The following is a 23,523-nucleotide window of genomic DNA, read 5'->3' as shown; positions in this document are numbered from 1 at the left end:
CCTCTGCTCTCATCCCCCTCTCGTCGGCACTCTGTCACTCCGCCTGCATCCCTCCTTCTGAAACATCCTCCTCTCCTCCCATGTTGACAGGGGTCTGGCACTGACAGTCCTGCTCCCTCTGTCTCTCTCCCTCCCTCTCTTCCCCTCTATAACCCTCTCTCCAACTCTCTTCCTTTTGTGTCTCATCACTTCCTCCTTAGGTTGTTGTCGGGCCTTGGAGGTTTTATGTGTGAGATGTGTGTCTGTGAGCTGTGTGTCTATGACCTTTCACATACAGTGGGGCAAAAAAGTATTTAGTCAGCCACCAATTGTGCAAGTTCTCCCACTTAAAAAGATGAGAGAGGCCTGTAATTTTCATCATAGGTACACTTCAACTACGACAGACAAAATGAGAAAAACAAATCCAGAAAATCACATTGTAGGATTTTTTATGAATTTATTTGCAAATTATGGTGGAAAATAAGTATTTGGTCACCTACAAACAAGCAAGATTTCTGGCTCTCACAGACCTGTAACTTCTTCTTTAAGAGGCTCCTCTGTCCTCCACTCGTTACCTGTATTAATGGCACCTGTTTGAACTTGTTATCAGTATAAAAGACACCTGTCCACAACCTCAAACAGTCACACTCCAAACTCCACTATGGCCAAGACCAAAGAGCTGTCAAAGGACATCAGAAACAAAATTGTAGACCTGCACCAGGCTGGGAAGACTGAATCTGCAATAGGTAAGCAGCTTGGTTTGAAGAAATCAACTGTGGGAGCAATTATTAGGAAATGGAAGACATACAAGACCACTGATAATCTCCCTCGATCTGGGGCTCCACGCAAGATCTCACCCCGTGGGGTCAAAATGATCACAAGAACGGTGAGCAAAAATCCCAGAACCACACGGGGGGACCTAGTGAATGACCTGCAGAGAGCTGGGACCAAAGTAACAAAGCCTACCATCAGTAACACACTACGCCGCCAGGGACTCAAATCCTGCAGTGCCAGACGTGTCCCCCTGCTTAAGCCAGTTCATGTCCAGGCCCGTCTGAAGTTTGCTAGAGAGCATTTGGATGATCCAGAAGAAGATTGGGAGAATGTCAGATGAAACCAAAATATAACTTTTTGGTAAAAACTCAACTCGTTGTGTTTGGAGGACAAAGAATGCTGAGTTGCATCCAAAGAACACCATACCTACTGTGAAGCATGGGGGTGGAAACATCATGCTTTGGGGCTGTTTTTCTGCAAAGGGACCAGGACGACTGATCCGTGTAAAGGAAAGGATGAATGGGGCCATGTATCGTGAGATTTTGAGTGAAAACCTCCTTCCATCAGCAAGGGCATTGAAGATGAAACGTGGCTGGGTCTTTCAGCATGACAATGATCCCAAACACACCGCCCGGGCAACGAAGGAGTGGCTTCGTAAGAAGCATTTCAAGGTCCTGGAGTGGCCTAGCCAGTCTCCAGATCTCAACCCCATAGAACATCTTTGGAGGGAGTTGAAAGTCCGTGTTGCCCAGCAACAGCCCCAAAACATCACTGCTCTAGAGGAGATCTGCATGGAGGAATGGGCCAAAATACCAGCAACAGTGTGTGAAAACCTTGTGAAGACTTACAGAAAACGTTTGACCTCTGTCATTGCCAACAAAGGGTATATAACAAAGTATTGAGATAAACTTTTGTTATTGACCAAATACTTATTTTCCACCATAATTTGCAAATAAATTCATAAAAAATCCTACAATGTGATTTTCTGGATTTGTTTTTCTCATTTTGTCTGTCATAGTTGAAGTGTACCTATGATGAAAATTACAGGCCTCTCTCATCTTTTTAAGTGGGAGAACTTGCACAATTGGTGGCTGACTAAATACCTTTTTGCCCCACTGTATGACTTGGAGTGTGTATATGCATATGTGAGTGTATTTGTGTGTCTGTGTGTGGGTGCCAGGTTTCCTGAATTCGGTAAATTCAGGAAGTGAACTGGAATCTAAATGAAAATGTTCCCTCATTGCTTCAGGGCCATCTAGATGGTGTTCATGGCCATCTAGGCAACAGCTCTGAGATGTAGTGTTAAATGGAGAGATGAAGATCTTTCGAAGTTAAAACGCAAGACGCAGCCTCCCAGACTACTGTATCTGCTATGTGTCGGGGTCCTCTTTCTCACGCTTTCTCTCTGAGGTATCGCCTACAGGAGCTTAGAAGCAGGTGAGACCACGCTCACAGACACACACACCAGCCGCCTCCTCCACCGGACTCCCCTGCTCTCCAGCTGTCCCCGGTCACCCAGGGCCCTTCTCAGTGGAAGTTGGTAGTTGGTAGAGAAAAAAGATAATATGCTATAAGGAACATGGCCAGATGGCTAGATAAGAGGAAGCTTCTTTCTAGCACCACATGGTGTGTGTGATTTGTATGTGAACTCTTCGTCCCAAATAGCACCTTATTCCCTTTGTTGACCCTGGTTATTAGTAGAACTGCACTAGGTAGAGAATAGGGTGCCGTCTGAGACATGTAGTGTATGTCAGGTCTGGGCTATAGGGTCTAATAACTAAGGGTTGTTGATAGCCTCGGGGTGTGGAGGAGGTAATAAAATGGGAACGTACTTCCCTATCCAGACCCGGGGCCTCTAGGGAGCGTTTTGTCTCCCCACATGCAAGTTAATGGGTGGCCAAGCTGAGGGCGAGACATGCATTATCAGCCAGGCTCCGTGCCATGTTTATCCTAACCTTGACACTATAAGGCCTTACCTAAGTTAGAATACAGAGGAGCAACAAACAGCACACCTCTATTTCCTCCAGTCACTAAGCCCCTCAGTCCTATAGTCACCACACATGCACAAACACACACACACACACCTACATGTGCACGCACGCACGCACGCACGCACACCCACACCAACACACACTAAATGTCGTCATGAAGAGCGACTATATTCTCACCACACATTCCCTCCCATGGATCATACACAGGACCCATTACAATAGAGGGCACATAGAGGGCGTTATGTCTGCGATTGATCGAGTCTTAATTACAAGGATTAAATAGGAATAGCTGTGGAACAACGCCAGTTCAATAACTCATCTAATGTCCCTCCCAATCTCTGTGTTCACCTGTCTCTGTGGAACCATCTGTTTCATAACCAAGTACACTAAGATTCAGGAAACAATCCTCATCTGGGAAACCATCGAACTGAAAAATAATCTGCCTTCAAACAGATTCAATTATCCTGCTGACGGGGTTGGCAGCAGGTTTAGTCTTTGGACATGGCTTCTCATATCAACTCAAGCTATCATAATCCATCCAGCCACGCTACAACTCATAATGAAACACTATGCTCTGTATCTCTGGTGAATTACTGGCCGCATATTTATCCTAAGTTGTGTCCCAAAACGGCACCCTATTCCCTATATAGTGCACAACTTCTAAGCAGAAACCCAACCAGGGCCTAGGACTCCGGTCAGAAATAGCGCTAAATAGAGAATAGGGTGCTATTTGGGATGTGGCCCTACTCTCGTGTATCAATCTCTTTAGCTCGGTCCTCTAGTGTCTGATAGGCCGATAGTCCCAGATCTACTTCCGAACGTATTAGGAGAAGGAGATTTCCATCAGTGTCTATGGAGACCCGATCGTCCTTCAGTCTCTAATCCCTCTCCAGTGCTTATTTGTAATAAAGGGCATTAATGTTCACTCATTTTCATTTGGAGGGAAATTGTGTCTTCATTTGACCACAATTGGTAATAGCATAACCATGAACGTGCCTCCCTGATCTAATATAACAAGGGATAGAAAACAAGAGGAGGAAAATAATGTGGCTAGGTTTGGCCCCAATAGGCGATTATCATAGCTTCTGGCTACCAGAATGGCTTAATGGATACAACTGCATTTGGAAGACAATGAAGCATGAGACGCCAACAACGTTTCATTAATATACACTCAGTGTCCAAAATGGCAGCCTATTCCCTAATGTGCCCCATAAGCCCCATAGTGCTCTGGTTAAAAGTAGTGCACTATATGGATTAGGGTGCCATTTGGGAAGCAGCCGTAGAATAAGCCTGTCATTTCACCTAGAGACAATATGTCTAGCCTGTATGGCTATGCTGTGGCTGTGTATTCTGAAGGACACCTGGGTCAGTTGAGTGACTATCATAATCTAGCACAGATTCCCACACACATGCAAACATGCATATGCCCACAGGTCTGATCCAATCCGACTCTCCAGAGGCCATGCAGAGGTCCTGTCAGAATTGAAGGCAATCAATTCAGGAAGTAAACTAAAATTCCAATTCAACAAGGGCCCGATTCTGACCCGAGTTTAGGCCATGTAAATGGAACGTAATTCCGTTTTCATGCATTTTTCTCTCTGTGTGTATTCTGACCTTGAATTAATTTAAGCATGAGAATAGCATGCTATTCACCTGCTATTCATTTGGGATGGAGATAGTATAAATGAAGGTGTGGCGCAGGTGTGGCTACAGATACGCTGTATTCTGACCTTGATTTAATCCCCTAATAATTCCACCACCTTTACGCGTGGTTGAATAACATTTATTCAGAGTGCAAGGTAGCCACACCTGCAGAGCGTGTTATGCAATTGAACAACACACACACCAGAACCTTCCAGGATTCTTCCAACTGGAATTTCTGGAGAACATGGGACATTTGGGGAAAGTTAACAGAATTTAAGAGCTGACACTGTTCCAGGAGCAATATGAAAAATACAATCAAAGAAGGCAAATTCATCCAATGACCCCCAAAGCTTAATGGTTTGTATTGCAGCGGAATGCATATACCTAATGCAGCTCTGGGTTCAACACCATAGTCCCCTCCAAGTTCATCATCAAGCTTGGGACCCTGGGACTGAACACCTCCCTCTGCAACAGAATCCTGGACTTCCTGACGGGCCGACCTCAAGTGGTGACGGTCGTGAAGAAGTTGTGAAGAAGGCACCTCAACGCCTCTTCTCCCTCGGGAGGCTGAAACTTTTTGTCATGGCCCCTCAGATCCTCAGGGACTTTTACAGGTGCACCATCGAGAGCATCCTGACCGGTTGTATCACCGTCTGGTATGGCAACTGGACCGCCCTTGACTTTAAGATCCTACAGAGGTTGGTGCAGATGGCCCAGCACCTCACAGAGCGGGCTCCCTGTCATCCAGGACATTCATGCCAGGTGGTGTCTGAGAATGGCAATTTAGCCAAAGACTCCAGCCACCGAGCCTTGGACTGTTCTCTCTGCTCCCATCCAGCAGGCGGAACGAGACAACTTCTAGCCCCTGGCCATAAGACTGTTAAATGGCTACCGACTACTGCCCTTCCTCTCCCACAGTTATTGTCGACTCTATCTACCTGACTCGATGTTCATCCACAGGTCTCTATCCACAGAGGTACACATACCTACACTGAGACTCTTACACACACACGGACACACACAAACTCACATACACGCTCACGCACACACTCATTACTGACGCAACGCACATGCACCCACCCATACACACCCACTCACACCTTATGATGCTGCTATATCAACCGAATCTCCAAATAAAAACCTGTGGCGTGACTGCAGTTACAGAATTACGCCATGTGGCTTGACATTTTAATTATTACCATGTGGTGCCGTATTTTAGCTGTCACAGAATTACGCCATGGCTTGAAGTTTTAATTACGCCATGTGGTGTCGTATCTTAGCTGCCAGTCAAACCCCGCAAAAGTGAAACTACATTTAAGTTTAGGCATTAGTTCCAAATGGTTAAGGTTAGCGTTAAGGATAGGGTTAAATCAATCATTTATATATACACTAGATGACTAATAGGGGGTGCTGTGTTGAAGCCAACGTGCCCTCCATCTTGGTACTCCTCCTCCGTTGTAAAAAAGATTTTGGAAGCTACAGAAAAGCATTTATTGATGTCTACATTCGTTTTTGATACATTTATTCTATTACAGACACCCTAATGCCTACTTTTAAATGATATGTGAGCTAAACATAAAAATGAAAAAAAAAAAAAATCTAAAACCATTACTTATGTTACTATCCCTATTACAAGCCTAAATCTGCGGCTTAAACTAGATGCAACCTTACATTTCTGCAGGCCTACTAGATGGTAACAAGGGCTCACGTTGCCCCTAGTGGACGGTATCGCTTCCACATTTCGCCAGGTCCAACCGTAATCTGGTACCTGTAGAATCAAATCAAATCAAACTTTATTTGCCACGTGCCCAGAATAAAACAAGTGTAGACTTTAATGTTTACTTACAAGCCCTTAACCAACAGTGCAATTCAAGAAGAAGAAAATATTTACCAAGTAGGGTAAAATAAAAAGTTACAATAAAAAGTAACACAATAAGAATAACGATAACGCGGCTATATACAATTTTGATGAATTGTTCAGCAGTCTAATGGCTTGAGGGTAGAAGCTGTTGAGGAGCCTTTTGGTCCTAGACTTGGCGCTCCGGTACCACTTGCCGTGCGGTAGCAGAGAAAACAGTCCATAACTTTGGTGACTGGAGTCTCTGACAATTTTATGGGCTTTCGTCTTATTAAATAGGTCCTGGATGGCAGGAAGTTTGGCCCTAGTGATGTACTGGGCCATTCGCATTAACCTCTGTAGCGCCTTACGGTCAGATACCGAGGATTTGCCATACCAGGCGGTGATGCAACCGGTCAGGATGCTCTCGATGGTGCAACTTTAGAACCTTTTGAGGATCTGGGGACCCATGCCAAATCTTTTCAGTCTCCTGAGGGGGAAAAGGTTTTGTCGTGCCCTCTTCACGACTGTCTTGGTATGTTTGGACCATGATAGTTCATTGGTGATGTGGACACCAAGAAACGTGAAACTCTCGACCCGTTCTCTGAACCTCCTCCCTATAGGCCGTCTCATCATTGTCGGTGATCAGGCCTTCCACTGTTGTGTCATCAGCAAACTTAATGATGGTGTTGGAGTCGTATTTGGCCACGCAGTCGTGGGTGAACAGGGAATACAGGAGGGGACTAAGTACACACCCCTTTGGGGCCCCAGTGTTAAGGATCAGCGTGGCAGACGTGTTGTTGCCTACTCTTACCACCTGGGGGCGGCCCGTCAGGAGGTCCAGGATCCAGTTGCAGAGGGAGGTGTTTAGTCCCAGAGTCCTTATCTTAGTGATGAGCTTCTGGGGCACTATGGTGTTGAACGCTGAGCTGTAGTCAATGAACAGCATTCTCAGAATTCTCATCCTCTGTCCGGGAGGATGCTGTTGATGTGAGCCATGACCAGCCTTTCAAAGCACTTCATGGCTACCGGCGTGAGTGCCACAGGGCGGTAATCATTTAGGCAGGTTACCTTCGCTTCCTTGGGCACAGGGACTATGGTGGTCTGCTTGAAACATGTAGGTATTTCAGACTCTGTCAGGGAGAGGTTGAAAATGTCAGTGAAGACACTTGACAGTTGGTCCGCGCATGCTTTGAGTACACGTCCTGGTAATCCATCTGGCCCAGCGGCTTTGTAAATGTTGACCTTTTTGAAGATTTTGTTCACATCGGCTACCGAAAGCGTTATCACACTGTTATCCAGAACAGCTGGTGCTCTTGTGCATGCTTCATTGTTGCTTGCCTCGAAGCGAGCATAAAAGGCATTTAACTCATCTGGTAGGCTCGCGTCACTGGGCAGCTCGCGTCTGGATTTCCCTTTGTAGTCGGTAATAGTTTTCAAGCCCTGACACATCCGACGAGCGTCAGAGCCGGTGTAGTAGGATTCAATCATAATCCTGTATTGACGCTTTGCGTGTTTGATGGTTCGTCTGAGGGCATAGCGGGATTTCTTATAAGCGTCCGGATTAGTCTCCCGTTCCTTGAAATCGACAGCTCTAGCCTTTAGCTCGATGCGGATGCGTCGAATAGTCTCCGCGATATGCAACTTTTCAGATAAGTCAGGAACCAATATTCACAGTCAGTTAGGAGGCAAAGGCTAGCTTTTTCAAACAGAAATTTGCATCATGCAGCACTAATTGCAAAAAGTTTTGGGACACTGTAAAGTCCATGGAGAATAAGAGCACCTCCTATCAGCTGCCCACTGCACTGAGGCTAGGAAACACTGTCACCACTGATTATTCCACGTTAATCGAGAATTTTAATAAGCATTCTTTTACGGCTGGCCACGCTTTCCACCTGGCTACCCCGACCCCCTGCAGCAACTGATGTCGCTCTTGCTGCGGGTGATTCTATGATCCACCTCTACGCAGACTTGAATACTCTGCTAGTCTAAAGAAAGACCATTTTGTTGCTTCTTTAATCAGCAAAACAGTTTTCAGCTGTGCTAACATAATTGCAAAAGGGTTTTCTAATGATCAGTAAGCCTTTTAAAATGATAAACTTGGATTAGCTAACACAACGTGCTATTGGAACACAGGAGTGATGGTTGCTGATAATGCGCCTCTGTACGCCTATGTAGATATTCCATTAAAAATCTGTTGTTTCCAGCTACAATAGTCATTTATAACATTAACAATGTCTACACTGTATTTCTGATCAATTTGATGTTATTTTATTTCAAAAACAAGGACATTTCTAAGTGACCCCAAACTTTTGAACGGTAGTGTACATATTACCATGATTATTTATCCTACTACCAGTCACTTTTTATGTACATACCTACCTCCACCACCTCCTGTACCCCTGCACATTGAGTATGGGACAGGCACTGACCTGTACATACTCGCATTCTCTGTTTTTTAAATTTTATTTCGCATCTCTTGTGTGTTTTTATTAGATGTTTTATTATCTATATTATTTGTTTTATTACTGCACTGTTGGGAAAGAGCTCACAAGTAAGAATTTCACTGTACTGTATTAAACCTGTTGTATCCTGTGCTCTCTGATCGACAGACAGACAGACAGACAGACACAGACAGACACAGACAGACACAGACAGACACAGACAGACACAGACAGACACAGACAGACACAGACAGACACAGACAGACACAGACAGACACAGACAGACACAGACAGACAGACAGACAGACAGGAGAGGATTGCCAAAGAGCAGCAGAGAAAGAAAACTAAACCTCTTTCTCTGTCTACCCCTTTCTCTTTCCCTCTTTCATAGACAGACAATACGGTGAGGCTTAGCTCTTGTTCAATAATTCAGACCCAGGAAGCCTTGAGCAGGGGACACAACCTATCAGACGTCTTCAAGGAGAGGGGACTGAACAGGACTGGGCATCCGGGCTCTCCCATGTGCTTAAAATCAATACCTTCCCGGATCACTCATTAGCAAGGCAGATGCCCACCTAGCTAGCAGTGGTACACAGAGATCTTATGCAGAGGAGAAGGGCACTCATTCATTCTGTGTCTCCTTACCTTCTCCTCAGGTGTGTGTGTGTGTGTGTGTGTGTGTGTGTGTGTGTGTGTGTGTGTGTGTGTGTGTGTGTGTGTGTGTGTGTGTGTGTGTGTGTGTGTGTGTGTGTGTGTGTGTGTGTGTGTTTATATGTACTTGCATATCAGTAGTGATAACAGGTACCGGTGAGAGTTATTTTATTGTATGCAACAGATGGTAGCGAGGGAGGGAGGTGGCAGACAGTGTCCAGGGTCATGTGACGTGGGAGCGAAGAGGCTCGATGCTGACGTGCATCAGATGACCCAGAGAGAGACAGAGCTCCTCCCAGGTGATCCTGGAGATAAAGAAGACATCTGGATCCCCTAGATAAAGGCTGTGTCCCAAGCGGCACCATATTCCCTACATAGTGCACTAGCCTATAGGTCCTGATCAAAAGTAGTGCACTATATAGGGAATAGGGTGCCAAAGAAAAAGCTCTCATACTGTCATGCTCTGTAGATAGATCCTTGTTGTAGCTATAGGACCAATCATTATCTATTTACAACATGAAACAGCTTGATAACTGGACTAGCAGAATCGACTTGTGACCAATTAGCTCACTATGTCGTACCAGACTTGGCACTGCATGCAGTTGAAAGAGACTGACTGTGGTAATTACAGAGTGTGACATTCGAGGGGCCTAATAATAATGCTGTAATTTAATGGTAAAAAGGAATGACCTTTTAATGTGGCATAAACACCCCAAAAAATGTAAGTAGGATTCGTGTGCATGTCCATCTGCTCCACAATAATCCAAACAGTGCAATGCATGTAGCCTACACTGCCATTTGATAATTAACTTATAATGCCCTCGAAGTCGGTGTTTGGAGGATATATTGGCACGGGTGGTGTTAGGCCCTAGATGAAGTCGAGGGCCGGAAAACCATGCCAATATATCCTCCAAACACTGACTTCGAGGGCTTTATCACTTTTATACAACGGGTGATAAACATATTGAAATAATGATTTACACATTTTCATTAAAAACGTAAATTTAATTAATTTAATCATACTATTTCATCCTCCCACAAGATATAGTCCCTTCACAAATCTAGGGTTGCTACCGAAGCCGGCTGGTCTTTCGTTCTATCGGTTCGGTTGCAAGAGAAGCAACCCTGTCATTCAGTCTTTTTGTTCTGTATCTATGAATATGCCCTAGTCGTTTGTTCTAAATGTTCCATTGCCATACTGGCTGGTAATGTTCTTATCCTGTTCTTGCTAGCTAGCCAACTACAGCTAATTTACAGTCACGTCAAACAGTGCAGCCAGAATAACAACATTAGCTGCATTTGCATTTGTTTAAGCTGTTTTCTAGTGACATTTATTTGGATACATTCATAAGAATGAGCTAATGAGGTGGGATTTCGCCTGGCAAAGAAAATGTGCTCTCTCGTCAGGACACTGTTGTTCAGAGGAGTTAGCCAACAACACAGCAAACACAATCACTTCAAACTGAAGCTGGAAAGACTGCAAACTAGCTGCACTTCGTTTCGTTTGACCTTTTCTCAATTGACATTTCTTTGTATATATCCATAAAAATGACTCTAACCACCAGGTTAATCACGATTTAGACGGTCTGAGAAACGCTGCCTGTCTGTCTCGTCCTGACTCCCGACACGCTCATTACTATGGGGCGGCAGGTAGCCTGGTGGTTAGAGTGTTGGTCTTATAACCGAAAGGTTGCAAAATCGAATCCCCGAGCTGATGAGGTAAAAATCTGTCATTCTGCCCCTGAACAAGGCAGTTAACCCACTGTTCCTAGGCCCTCATTGAAAATAAGAATTTGTTCTTAACTGACCTGCCTAGTTAAATAAACTATGTTGCAAATGTTGGAGAGACAGACAGCAAGGTTTACACAAATCTCCGCTGTTGAAAACTAAATGTCTAAAAGAAGTGTGAGATCATGTCTAGATGCTTTTTATAGAGGAGATCAAGTTTATAAAGTACCTGGCTGGGCTGATGAGACAGTAGACAGTGGACCAGTCAGATAGAACAGAGTAAATAGGCATTTTAACTTGTGTGGAACTTGTGGAACAGACACCGTCTGGAATGCGGTTTTAACCAATCAGCATTGTATAAATGGAAATAGACATCTGCACCAAAAAGTGTGCCTAATGAAATTTGCCAATTGCCATTGATTTAAGTCGGAACACCTGAAATGGGGCTGAAAATTGTCCTGGGAAAAACAGGATGGACACACAGTCGCAGTTGTAAATGAGAACGTGTTCTCAACTAGCTTACCTGGTTAAAAAAATACAAAATAAACAGTACATTTGCTACACTAGGCTACAATGTGTAGGCCTGTTACCATGAACTTCAAATAGGCCTACCGATAGCCAGTGACATAGTGGTCAAAAATATTGGTGGGTAAACTCTGATCAACAGGTCGCGGTAAAGAAATATTACGCTCCCTAGACTTTCAATAAATTTTTCTGGAAACGGTGAGATCGCGGTAAATGCACTGTAAGTGTAACTATACCTACGTCACATTTCATTATGTTTCACCATGAAAACAGTTCTCATGGGGACACAAATCCACAATAATGTAGTCCTATGCCGTTCAAAATCAAATGCTTCTAAAGAGTCAAATGCAGGCCAACTGTCATTAATGTTGAATGGATTGGATGCGCATTGGTGTCCAGCTGTAGGCTAATTGTCAATTGATATTGGCGACCATCATCCGCTGATCAAGGAAAGAAAAACAAACACGATATAAAACAATGAAGCTAAATAAACGGTCGACTTCTTTTGGCTGAGCGCTCTAAACAGCTGACTGACAAAAGCAAACAATGATAAATCAACAGATAAATCTAATGCATTGGAATAAAGGCATTGGTTATTTTTATCAAGGACGCATGGAAAACAGATGGTGAAAATGACGAGGTACAAAGGAAATCTATGTGATTACAGGTGCTCATCTGAGGCCGAAATTCAGCACTACTGAGTGAACAGCGCCGTGGAAAGGGAGACGGTTTGTGCAGCCATGTAGAAATATATGGTTTAAACCATCAGAAAGAGGGGCTTTTATTTTCATATTTACCACTGTAAAACATATATACCACTGTAAAACATATATACCACTGTAAAACATATTTACCACTGTAAAACATATTTACCACTGCATTTTAAACAAACAGGAGAATGCTTAAATTAGCATTATTTAGAAATCGCCCCCAAAGATAGATTTTTGTTGCATTTAGGGGAGCTAATATCTCATTCAGGGGAGCTGAGCACCCCCTGACTCCCCCATAATTCGTACCCTGGTTAAATATATTAATATTGAACATGATTAAAGATTGATAATAATATTGAAAGTGAATAGGGTCAGTAATTTTTTCCTTACTACTTTGACCTGACAGGGAAAAACTCTGGGTCCTCATATGCTGTAACTTTTCCTGTTTTGTGGTTAGGATCACTTCTGGTCCTGAACATGAGTATACCACAGTGAAACATCGGAGAACTTCAGAATTTTCCATCAAGTCCTATACCTTGAGATGATTCAAATCCTATCCCATTCTGCAACTCTAACAACCCCCCCTCCCTCTCTCCATCTGGCCCTCCCCCTCTCTCTCTCCTCCTCCTCCTCTGGAAGGGAAATCGTTAGCTGGCGGCACCCATCAGGCAGTAAGCAGCAGCAGCAGTGTGTGTGTGTGTGTGTGTGCGTGCGCGTGCGTGAGAGATTGTATGTATTTGCGTTTTTCTCCAAGGAAAATGATTTCCACTCAACATGTTTCAGTGTGATACTACTGAAAAGCCCCTGATGCGCTCCTCATTGTCTCCCTCTCTCATCCTCAGTGAAGGAAACAGGATTATCAACACACCAGCCAGGATGGTCTTCCTTTCCTTTGCAGGATAACTAAGCCCTAACTAAGGCACAACCATGCGTGTGTACGTGCGTGTACACGTCTGTGTCAGCACAGCTGTGTCAGCACGCCTGTGCAAATCTCCATCCTGCATCAAACACATACCTGTCAAAAGCTACTGAGCAAAAATCCAAATAGCCCAGACAGAGCCATCCCTCCATCCCTCCATCCTGTTATCCTACTTAATATTCACCTCAGACCTCCACCGGAGGCTCACCCTTCCCACGTAACCTTGGGAGCAGAGAGGGGCTGTGTCCCATATGGCGCCCTATTCCATTTATAGTGCACTACTTTTGACCAGAGCAAAAGTAGTGCACTACATAGGGAATAGGGTGCAAGTTGGGACGCAGAAAGGCCTTTGAGAGAATCCCCCATGCCCAGTTCAGCTGTAAATCCATCGGAGCTGAAATCAGACATATGCTAAGGGTGCTATCTATGACCAGAGTGATCAACACACATTGTAAACAGTGTCAGAGTCCATTGAGGAGGCAAGGTACTCCACAATAAACATGCAGTTTGTGTCCCAAATGGCACCCTAATCTCTACATAGTGCACTACTTTTGACCAGAGCCCAGTTGTGCACTAAATAGGGAACAGGGTTCCATTTGGGACACAGTTAAAGTAATAAAGCTGCAAGTCCCATACAAGCGTTTCAATTGTCTGAGTTTAGCCCTACATTTTCATGGTGTCACCTAAACCATGTACCACCCAGACAATTGAACTGTCACTTTAATGGTGCGCCCAATGCGGTCTCCAGTGTCTCCATTGAAATCAATGTTAGTATAAGTGAACAGGCCAGACGCTAATAGAATGAGTGATATTTCAGCACATATCTGACCACAGCTCTGGGCAGTGAATAGGTGATATTAATGGCTAGTCCAGCAATACTCTGCCTGTAGAGAACAAGTGAGACCAGGTGATGGATTAGAGACACCTTGGCTGTGAACTGACCCAACCTTGCAGTCCATTGTAAAACAATTAGACAGCCACAATGGAATCAATGTGGTAGGGCAGCTGTGGAAGATCCCAGGAGAGACTGGAGGTGAATACAAACAGTACTTTAAGATAGACAGGGGATGAAGAATGTTGACAAAGAGTCTGCCTGTGTGTGTGTGTGTGTGTGTGTGTGTGTGTGTGTGTGTGTGTGTGTGTGTGTGTGTGTGTGTGTGTGTGTGTGTGTGTGTGTGTGTGTGTGTGTGTGTGTGTGTGTGTGTGTGTGTGTGTGTGTGTGTGTGTGTGTGTGTGTGTGTATTGCGTGCATGTGACCAATATAAGCCCGTGGCAGGAAGAGAGGGATGTATGTGTTTTCTGTTCATGATGAGAAAATGGGGGAAATAGAAAGATGACAAGAAAGAGTTTGAGTATGAGCGACAGTGAAAACATGAGAAAAAGGGTAAAGATGATGGCTGAAAGATTGTGTGAAGGATAGCTCCATCTTCTCCCGTGGCTGTAAATGCATAAATTGGGATCAGTGAGACGGATGTGACTTCGGCTGTGTCCCAAATGCCACCCTATTCCCTATGGGCCCTGGTCAAAAGTAATGCACTACATAGGAAATAGGGTATCATTTGGGATGAAATCTTCATTCTGCTCTCCTTCTTAACCCGTCCTACAAACGCACCCCGGGAAAACATTTCAATATTAATCAAACTGGTGCACAGTCAAACAAAGGCAAGAGGAATTAGTCTCCGCCTGTGCAATTAAAGCATTTGATAAATAATTCACTTCGTAATTAAAAAAAGGAATGGACCCAAGTGACCACAGCAGACCCCAGCTGGCCTCCGCACTCTGTTTTGGTCTCTTCTCTCTTCTGAGCTATCTCTGAGCTACACCCCTGCATCATTACGAAAGTGGGCCGGTCCTGTATTTAAACAACAAGTGGTGAGCCAGGAAACCCTGGCCAGGACTGGACCACAATTATTTAGGGCAGAAAACATAGGGGTTGTTGAGCTGCAGCCAATGTCCATATCGGTAAATCATGAACAGAGCTCAGTGCTGTTTTTGCAACGTTTACAATTCTGCAAAATGTATTCTCGACAAGGGAGCGGTGAATTTTGGACAGATCATTTAATTATTTTAAAAGGTGGACCTCTGTTACAAATTGCGGTCTCTTGGATATGAGCTATGACCACTCAGTATGACCTTCTAGTGTAGCATGACCTATAAGGAATAGGCAACAGAAGCACACTAAAAGTCCTCTTACAATAAATACACTGTCATCAATTTGCCATTTGAACCTCAGGACACAGATGACAGAAGAAGAATTAGAAGCTACTACTACAGTGGTAGAAATCTACTTAAGAATCCAATCTTGCTGTTGACCTTACTCTCAGTCATGTACCTGCTTACATACCTGCTCCTTACACATGCAGTCCACACACAGACAGGCCCCTAGGCTCAGCCAGAGGGAATTGTACGTTCATCATGGCCATGGCAATTTACCGTCAGCTAGAGAAAGTTCAATCTTTGATGATCACTGACAAGACCCCCAGAGACCAAGAGAGGCTTGACTTACAGCATGCCTGGTGGGTCTTTACCAGTTAACAGCATGCCTGGTGGGTCTTTACCAGTTAACAGCATGCCTGGTGGGTCTTTACCAGTTAACAGCATGCCTGGTGGGTCTTTACCAGTTAACAGCATGCCTGGTGGGCCTTTACCAGTTAACAGCATGCCTGGTGGGCCTTTACCAGTTAACAGCATGCCTGGTGGGTCTTTACCAGTTAACAGCATGCCTGGTGGGTCTTTACCAGTTAACAGCATGCCTGGTGGGCCTTTACCAGTTAACAGCATGCCTGGTGGGCCCCAAACCAGCAGCTGGGTTAACTACTACCTCCACCTTACCGCTCCACATATCTGTTCCCCCCATCCCCCGGCCATCCACACACAGGCAGCTCAGACAACAGCAGAAGTCCCTCTGAACAACTGTAAGAGTGTGTATTTAATTTCACTAGTCAGATAGTTCTGTTAATTCCTAAACAGCAAAAGAGTACGCTGCCCTGGTATAGAGAGAGAGAGAGTCCAGCCAAAGGGAAGGTCATCTCATCTCCAGCCTTCTCTGTTTCATCACTGAGTCAGAGACTCAGATCAATCGGATGAAGCAGTAGGTAGACAGACGTCTCTCTCTCTCTGCATCTCTCTGCTTCGTCCAATTGGACGTGGCCACGGGATGGCGGGATTTACGACCCAGTTTCCGTCACGATGCTGTTCCTCGCCGCCAAGCGTGCCATGAAAAAGATGATCCTAAAAAAGCTCTAAGTGCTGACTGTGTGGCCCACCCTGGCACAGACTCCAGAAGCAGAGCCAAGACAGACTGCTCAGTTAAGAGCTTCAGGGAAACTTTAAAAAAGGGGGAGCATAGGAGAGCTAGTAGAGGTAGGCTGTACAGTGGGAGTAAAACATTGTAAACCAGCATCAATTTCATCTGAACCCTGTTTTAAAGTATTTCCTTTCACTCTCTTCAGTGTGTGTGTGTTGTGTTGTGGTGCGTTTGGTGTTCTGTGTATTAACTCTGTATTGTGATTACATGCTATATATTGCTGGGCTGAAATGTGACAGTTAATATAACACACACACACACACACACACACACACACACACACACACACACACACACACACACACACACACACACACACACACACACTTAACCACACAAACACTTACCTTCACTGCTTCAGCGTGCGTGACTTTATCGAACACTGTGTTGTTGACTTTCATAATCTGATCCCCAATCCTTAGTCCCTCCTTTTCGGCAAGGGATCCCGGCTCCACCAGAGACACATAGATGCCGACCCCGTGCTCCGAGCCTCCGCGGATACTGAAACCCAAGCCCTCGTTGCTCTTGTGCCGTTTCAGGGTCACTTGTCGAACCTCTCCTGGAGGCTCGTGCAGAAAGCCTCTCCCGAGCAGCGGGACGAGGGGAGCTGTCCCATCACTGCTGGTGCTGAAACTATCCGGAGAGCCGCGCATCGCAACTTGAGATCCGGGAGGTGTTGGCAAGAAATGCCCAGGAGGAGTTGGACTCCCACTGGGAACTTCGCCCAACGCTTCGGCGCTCCCATTTCTGGCAAGTAAATCCGATTTCAAGTAAAGGCCCTCCGAGGTGTGCTGGTCAAACAAAAGCTGGTCGGAGCGGGGAATGACCTGCCGTAGCATGGGCAGAAGTTGGCGTTTGCTGGGCGCATTGAGGATGACTTTAAGTGTTTGAACCAGGTCGTAGACATTACGCTTGGAGTGGTACACGTTGAGGCAGTGGATGAACTGCTCCCGCTCCAATTCGTTGAGTAGCAGGTTGAGCGCGTTGTGCAGCTTCTTGACGTTGGCTGACAGCGTGCGGGCACTCGAGGCCACGGAGTTGGCTGAGGAGGAGTTGAGCGACATACGCTCTAGATCCGTGCTCATTCTAGACATGTGACTGGGTCACGCAGCAACACTGGAGCGGGGAGACATTTGTGCATTAGGGTCTGACAGTGCTGGGTTGTGCTCCTTTAAAACGGAGCGTGGCATAGCGATTCCTGCAGGACGTCCACTCCACTAATAGTCATATTGGCTAGGTCTGAGCCTGGGTCTGGCTTAGCCAACCGGCTGAATTCCAGCAGTCTTAGAACGCAGCCTCGAGCAATGAAATAAACAACTTAAGTACAATGTTATAATTTCAAACACAAACTATAGGATATACTCAACAGATTTTCAGTTTAATAATAGCCTAACATCAGAACTTCAGTTGGCCTAATGCGTAATAAGTTAAGCTAATCATGTGTCAAAAAGGCACCTGAAATAGACTAATAGAAGAAACATTTCGGAATCTTGGTCAGAAAACTCACAACCCTGTCAGAGAGCGTAATGGCGAGCACGACAAGCTTCTGTGTCATTAGCTCGTGTCTTGCTTTTGTGCATGAAGAGATCAGGTAGCCCGCGAGCTGCTTCTCCAGTATCCACAGATATCACCTCGTCAACAGGCACTAGAGAAAAGCTTGAGCGCAAAAAAATAAAAAATGTCTACTACTCATGAATATCAAGAGGTAAACTTAAGCCTACCATTATGTGTGCGGAAGATTCGGAAAATAGTACGCGCGATATTCTTGATAGAAGTTGTTATTCCTTTATCGGCGACCGAAGTTCATACTGTGGAGTTGTCTATCCAAATATATCCAGCCGGAGCTCTAAAAGTGTTACAAATAACGCATAGATAATTCAGCCATTTTCAAGTAATCCAGAGTTTTAAAAATCCTGGTAGTTTTTTGTTTATATCCCTCTTTATTTTTATCCAGCCTTGCGTTGACCTAGTCGGCAGATGCGTCTCCGCGAGCTTCCCGAGCATATAGACGCTGCTAGAGTGTGTCGCTCCCTCTCTCCAGTCTCTTGTCAGGAGGAAATGACGCAGCCGACATTGTGGAGTGAATAAGTTGCTTGGTAACAAACAACACACGCTCGTGGGGTCGACCGAGTGCAGACAGAACTCTAATTGGCGATACCTTTTTAGTTTAATTGAAAAGTTCAATATTCGAAGCGCACTACATATTGACGCAGTCATTATGCACGCAGGCACGCACAGAAGCATCGATAATAATAGGGATGCGAATACACATGGCATCAATATGCACTGAGCAAAGAAATGACTGATTGTTTAATTGGCTTTACCACAGCAATCTGATGTAATTATGTGGGCTTTAGTGCACGGACAATGTATTCTATTCCCCTGTGAATAGACACATCCAAAAAGTCACATCCAAAAAGTCACATCTCTCATAGTAAAAATGTTTGCCCAAGTTTAACAATGTGATAGTAGAGATATAATAATATAACTAATTCTAGTCACATATTGTTATCAGTGAGTGGACATTGTTATCTTGAGTGGGGAGCATGGCAGGAGGCACAGATCTACAGATAACGTCACATGTAGCTGGTCTAATTATAGGCCATCTGTGATACTAGATTATCACTGGATTATGTTGGACAGAATCAGCCTGCCAGTCCACTGCGTCGACTGATGGGACAGAAAACAACGAGTTAAATAGTAAACGAATACACAAGTGAACCACCTGACAGCAGAGCAGGGTCGTGTTCAGTAGGCAAACATTGCATGATGGCATGATTCTACATGTCAGACTCAGAGAGTTTGTTTGAAATCACACGTTTCTGTCTTCCACAATATTGTGCCCTGCTGAATGCATCCAAGTTTGCCAGAGAGGAATCGTCCAATAGCAATGTCAATAGAATAGGACTTTGCACCGTGCACCGTGCATCATATCAACATGATATTAGCATGTTAATAAGTCATTTTCTCTTTCCAAAGGTGCTCTCTGTGAGATCTGTTTATGAGACATCAGCGCAGCCATGTTAAGTTATGCTCATCTGAGAGACGTCCAGTGGCTCTGGGAGATGCGGTCCAACCGTCTCAGTAAAGGTTCACCTGTGAAGGATAATGAGGAATGGAGTCCTTGTCTCCACTAAACTGAGCTGCGGGTACGTGTCAGAGAGAGAGAGAGAGAGAGGGAGAAAGAGAGTGGGAGTGATTGATAGCGCTAATTAAAGGAGTTTGGGGGCGATCGCTGAGGGAAAGCAAAGTAAAACACTATTATAAAGCAGAGCATCCACAATCGGATGGAGAAAGAGTGACAAACAAGAACAATTCCACTACAATAAGCAAAGATGAGAGAGAGAGGAAGAGAAGTCTCTTCCCTCACAGAACCGGCCAAGCTAATGGCTTTGGCTATCAGCTTGATTTTCAATGTTTTCTGCAGAAGCTCCGCATTGCGATTGCAAGGAGAGACAAATATTAATCCTATAGTTCATAGTGGCAGACGATTAAAGTATAATTGAGGCCACTGTAAGCCACCACCAACAGTGTGGTGCAAAATCAAGAACCTTCTGACAGAGCCATCTGAATGGACTTCAGTGTGTGTGTGCGTGTGTATGTGTGTGTGCGAGAGAGAGAGCTGCAGAAAATGAGATAACATTCAGCACCGTGGACAGTGTGTGTGTGAGTGCTTGCTTGTGTGCGTGTGTGCGTGTCTGTGTGTGTGTGTGTGTGTGTGTGTGTGTGTGTGTGTGTGTGTGTGTGTGTGTGTGTGTGTGTGTGTGTGTGTGTGTGTGTGTGTGTGTGTGTGTGTGTGTGTGTGTCTGTGTGTGTGTGTGTCAAGGGGTTTTAGCTATCAGCAGTTGTGAATGACATAGAGAGAATGAAAAATTATATAAATAGCAGACAGAACTGTTCCTGATTATTTGAATAACTTTGTACTGAGAAAGAGACTTAAGTGCTTTATGTAATAGGCTTAGTTGAATATGACTCAGTCCTATCCCCAGTCATCAGTTTTGTGCAAATGGAAACTGTTTATGCCCTCCATACGACTGGAATGGACTCCATTAAGCAACATCAGCCAATCTAAAAACAAAAAAAATCTATATTATCATAACAGTGTGCTATTGCCACTCCTAGTTCCATTACCTTCCAATTTCTATAGTAGACAGGGCAATTTGTTGTAAATTTTTTCATTATAGAAATTGATGATGTAGACGTGCGTATATGGGTCAATAACAGTTAATAACAGGTGGCAGGTAGCCTAGCGGTTAAGTAACCGAAAGGTAGCTGGTTTGAATCCCTGAGCCAGTAAGGTGGAAAAATCTGCCAGTCTGAGCAAGGCAGTTAACCCCCAACAACAATGGCTCCCTGGGCGCCGATGACGTCGATGAAGGCAGCCCCCTGCACCTCTCTGACTGGGGTTGGGTTAAATGCAGAAGACACATTTCAGTTGAATGTACTCAGTTGTGCAACCGACTAGTTATCCCCCTCCCATAACAGTTCATAACAAATCTTCTGATACACAGAGTAGTATGATATCCCAGAGGTAGGCTAGTCGGATGCTAGTAACTTTGGTAAGCCATTTGGCTGAGAGCTTGTTGCATTAAGTTTAAATGGCTAGAAAGGCTCTTGAACTGGAAGAAAGAGTTCCTTGGGGATTAAGAGCTATTCTTATCCTGTATTTCACACATGCATTTATTTTGGTCCATTTCACAACAGCAGGAAGTGAATTTGCTTTGCGTGCTATCCAAAGTGATCTCTCCCTAGAGTCATACATAGAGATATATATGGCTCCATCCCTCCCCATGTACATTCGTTGTCTTATTTGATTTGTATCCCTGTTAAAGCCAAGCACTTATCAGGTAATGCTCGCTACACCATTGAATTGTAGGAATCATTTACTTCAGCTCTCCGCTCTCATTCCTCTAAATGCAGCACGAAGATGAAAACCGACCAAGGCTGTTATGGTAGTTTGCTACCCTGCTAGTTTTAGTATAAATTACACACCCTCGGCTGAGGAACTTTTGAAAAAAGACAATTCAGTGCCTATCATACATTACAGGTCCTGATTATTTTGTATCCCATCATTATATTTTCTAGGTTAGGCCTATGTGAGACGACTGATACAGGAACGAATAACTGCCTTCTAAGACTTCCAACACATTTTTATTGACAAATGACAAAACAACTTGGACTGAACTGATTGCTTCAGCCTCGGACTACAGGGAGAGACACAATCCTCTCAAACAATCAATTGGTGTTTTCTAACAAGCTCTATTATATTACTATACACTGTAAAAAAAATCTAGTTGTTTCAATTAATTTTTATTATGTAACTGGTTCCACAGCTTAGCTCCGACATGAGAAAGCTTAGGCAAAAATTCTGTCAACTTAAAATCATGTATTTGCTCAACTTGTATCATATGTTAATTTAACGAGACATTATTTGGGCATTTTCAAAGAAAACGGCTTTGGAACAAGTTAGACACACACAGTGCTTTTGTTATCAACATATTTGACACATGTTGACATTGTGCATGTTCATTTATACAGTCATTTTTCTTCAACAAGTCATCATCTGGGATTTGAACTCACAACCATTTGGTTCACGGCCTTCTGAACTGCTACGCCACCATGTCTGTGTCAATTATCTATTAATCAGACTGTTCTCTCATCATTGATTTGTTTGACTTATTTATGCAATTTCAGGGATTTCTGTATAGTTGTGTAATGTTGTTGGGGCATATTACTCATTATTAATGTTAATTCTTAATCACTATGATAAATACAATTGTTTTACTTGAGTGCACTTTCAACAAAGCTGAGAAGTACAAAGTGTAGCAATACAGGTGAAACCAGATATGCACACAGACATGGTTGTCGTGAACCAAGAGATTGTGATTTCAAATCCCAGATGATGACATGTTGAATAATAATTACTGTATAAATGAATATGCACGTAACCATGTATGTCAACGTGTGTCAAATATGTAAGTTGAAAACATTGTATATCAAAAGCACCGTGTGTGTCTAACTAGTTCCAGAGCCTTTTTTAGTGAAGAAATAACCATTTCTGTTTGAATTACAATTTGAGACAAGTTGAGCAACACATCATTTTAAATTGACAGAATCTTTCTCAAGTTGGAGCTAAGTTTAGGCCAACTAAAAATAAATTCAGCAAAAAAGAAACGTCCTCTCACTGTCAACTGCGTTTATTTTCAGCAAACTTATTTAATTAACATGTGTCAATATTTGTGTCCCTGAACCAAGGGGGGTCAAAATCAAAAGTAACAGTCAGTATCTGGTGTGGCCACCAGCTGCATTAAGTACTGCAGTGCATCTCCTCCTCATGGACTGCACCAGATTTGCCAATTCTTGCTGTGAGATGTTACCCCACTCTTCCACCAAGACACCTGCAAGTTCGCGGACATTTCTGGGGGGAATGGCCCTAGCCCCCACCCTCCGATCCAACAGGTCCCAGACGTGCTCAATGGGATTGAGATCCGGGCTCTTCGCTGGCCATGGCAGAACACTGATATTCCTGTCTTGCAGGAAATCACACACAGAACGAGCAGTATGGCTGATGTCTTCCCTGTAACGCACAGCGTTGAGATTGCCTGTAATGACAACAAGCTCAGTCCGATGATGCTGTGACACACCGCCCCAGACCATGACTGACGTTCGACCTCCAAATCGATCCCACTCCAGAGTACAGGCCTCGGTGTAACGCTCATTCCTTCGACGATAAACACGAATCCGACCATCACCCCTGGTAAGACAAAACCGCCACTCATCAGTGAAGAGCACATTTTGCCTGTCCTGTCTGGTTCAGCGACGGTGGGTTTGTGCCCATAGGCGACGTTGTTGCCGGTGATGTCTGGTGAGGACCTGCCTTACAACAGGCCTACAAGCCCAAGTCCAGTCTCTCTCAGCCTATTGCGGATAGTCTGAGCACTGATGGAGGGATTGTGTGTTCCTGGTGTAACTCGGGCAGTTGTTGTTGCCATCCTGTACCTGTCCCCCAGGTGT

General features: G+C 44.4%; 1 protein-coding gene across 1 annotated transcript in view; it reads right to left on the bottom strand.

The window, feature by feature from the left end:
• LOC120021889 (whirlin-like) overlaps nucleotides 1-17,594 on the bottom strand; it is a 126,091-nt gene extending 108,497 nt beyond the window's left edge. Inside the window, exons 1-2 of the mRNA XM_038965729.1 lie at nucleotides 17,229-17,594; nucleotides 16,857-17,075 (exon numbers count right to left, since the gene is read on the bottom strand). Of these exons, the coding sequence (XP_038821657.1) occupies nucleotides 16,857-17,075; nucleotides 17,229-17,594 (585 nt within the window). The remainder of the gene's footprint in view (nucleotides 1-16,856; nucleotides 17,076-17,228) is intronic.
• Between the last annotated feature and the right edge of the window lie 5,929 nt (nucleotides 17,595-23,523).

The sequence above is a fragment of the Salvelinus namaycush genome, chromosome 26, assembly GCF_016432855.1.
Source record: "Salvelinus namaycush isolate Seneca chromosome 26, SaNama_1.0, whole genome shotgun sequence".
NCBI classification, from domain to species: Eukaryota; Metazoa; Chordata; class Actinopteri; order Salmoniformes; family Salmonidae; genus Salvelinus; species Salvelinus namaycush.
The sequence above is the reverse complement of the archived record's forward strand: the minus strand, read 5'-3'. Positions and strand labels throughout refer to the sequence as shown.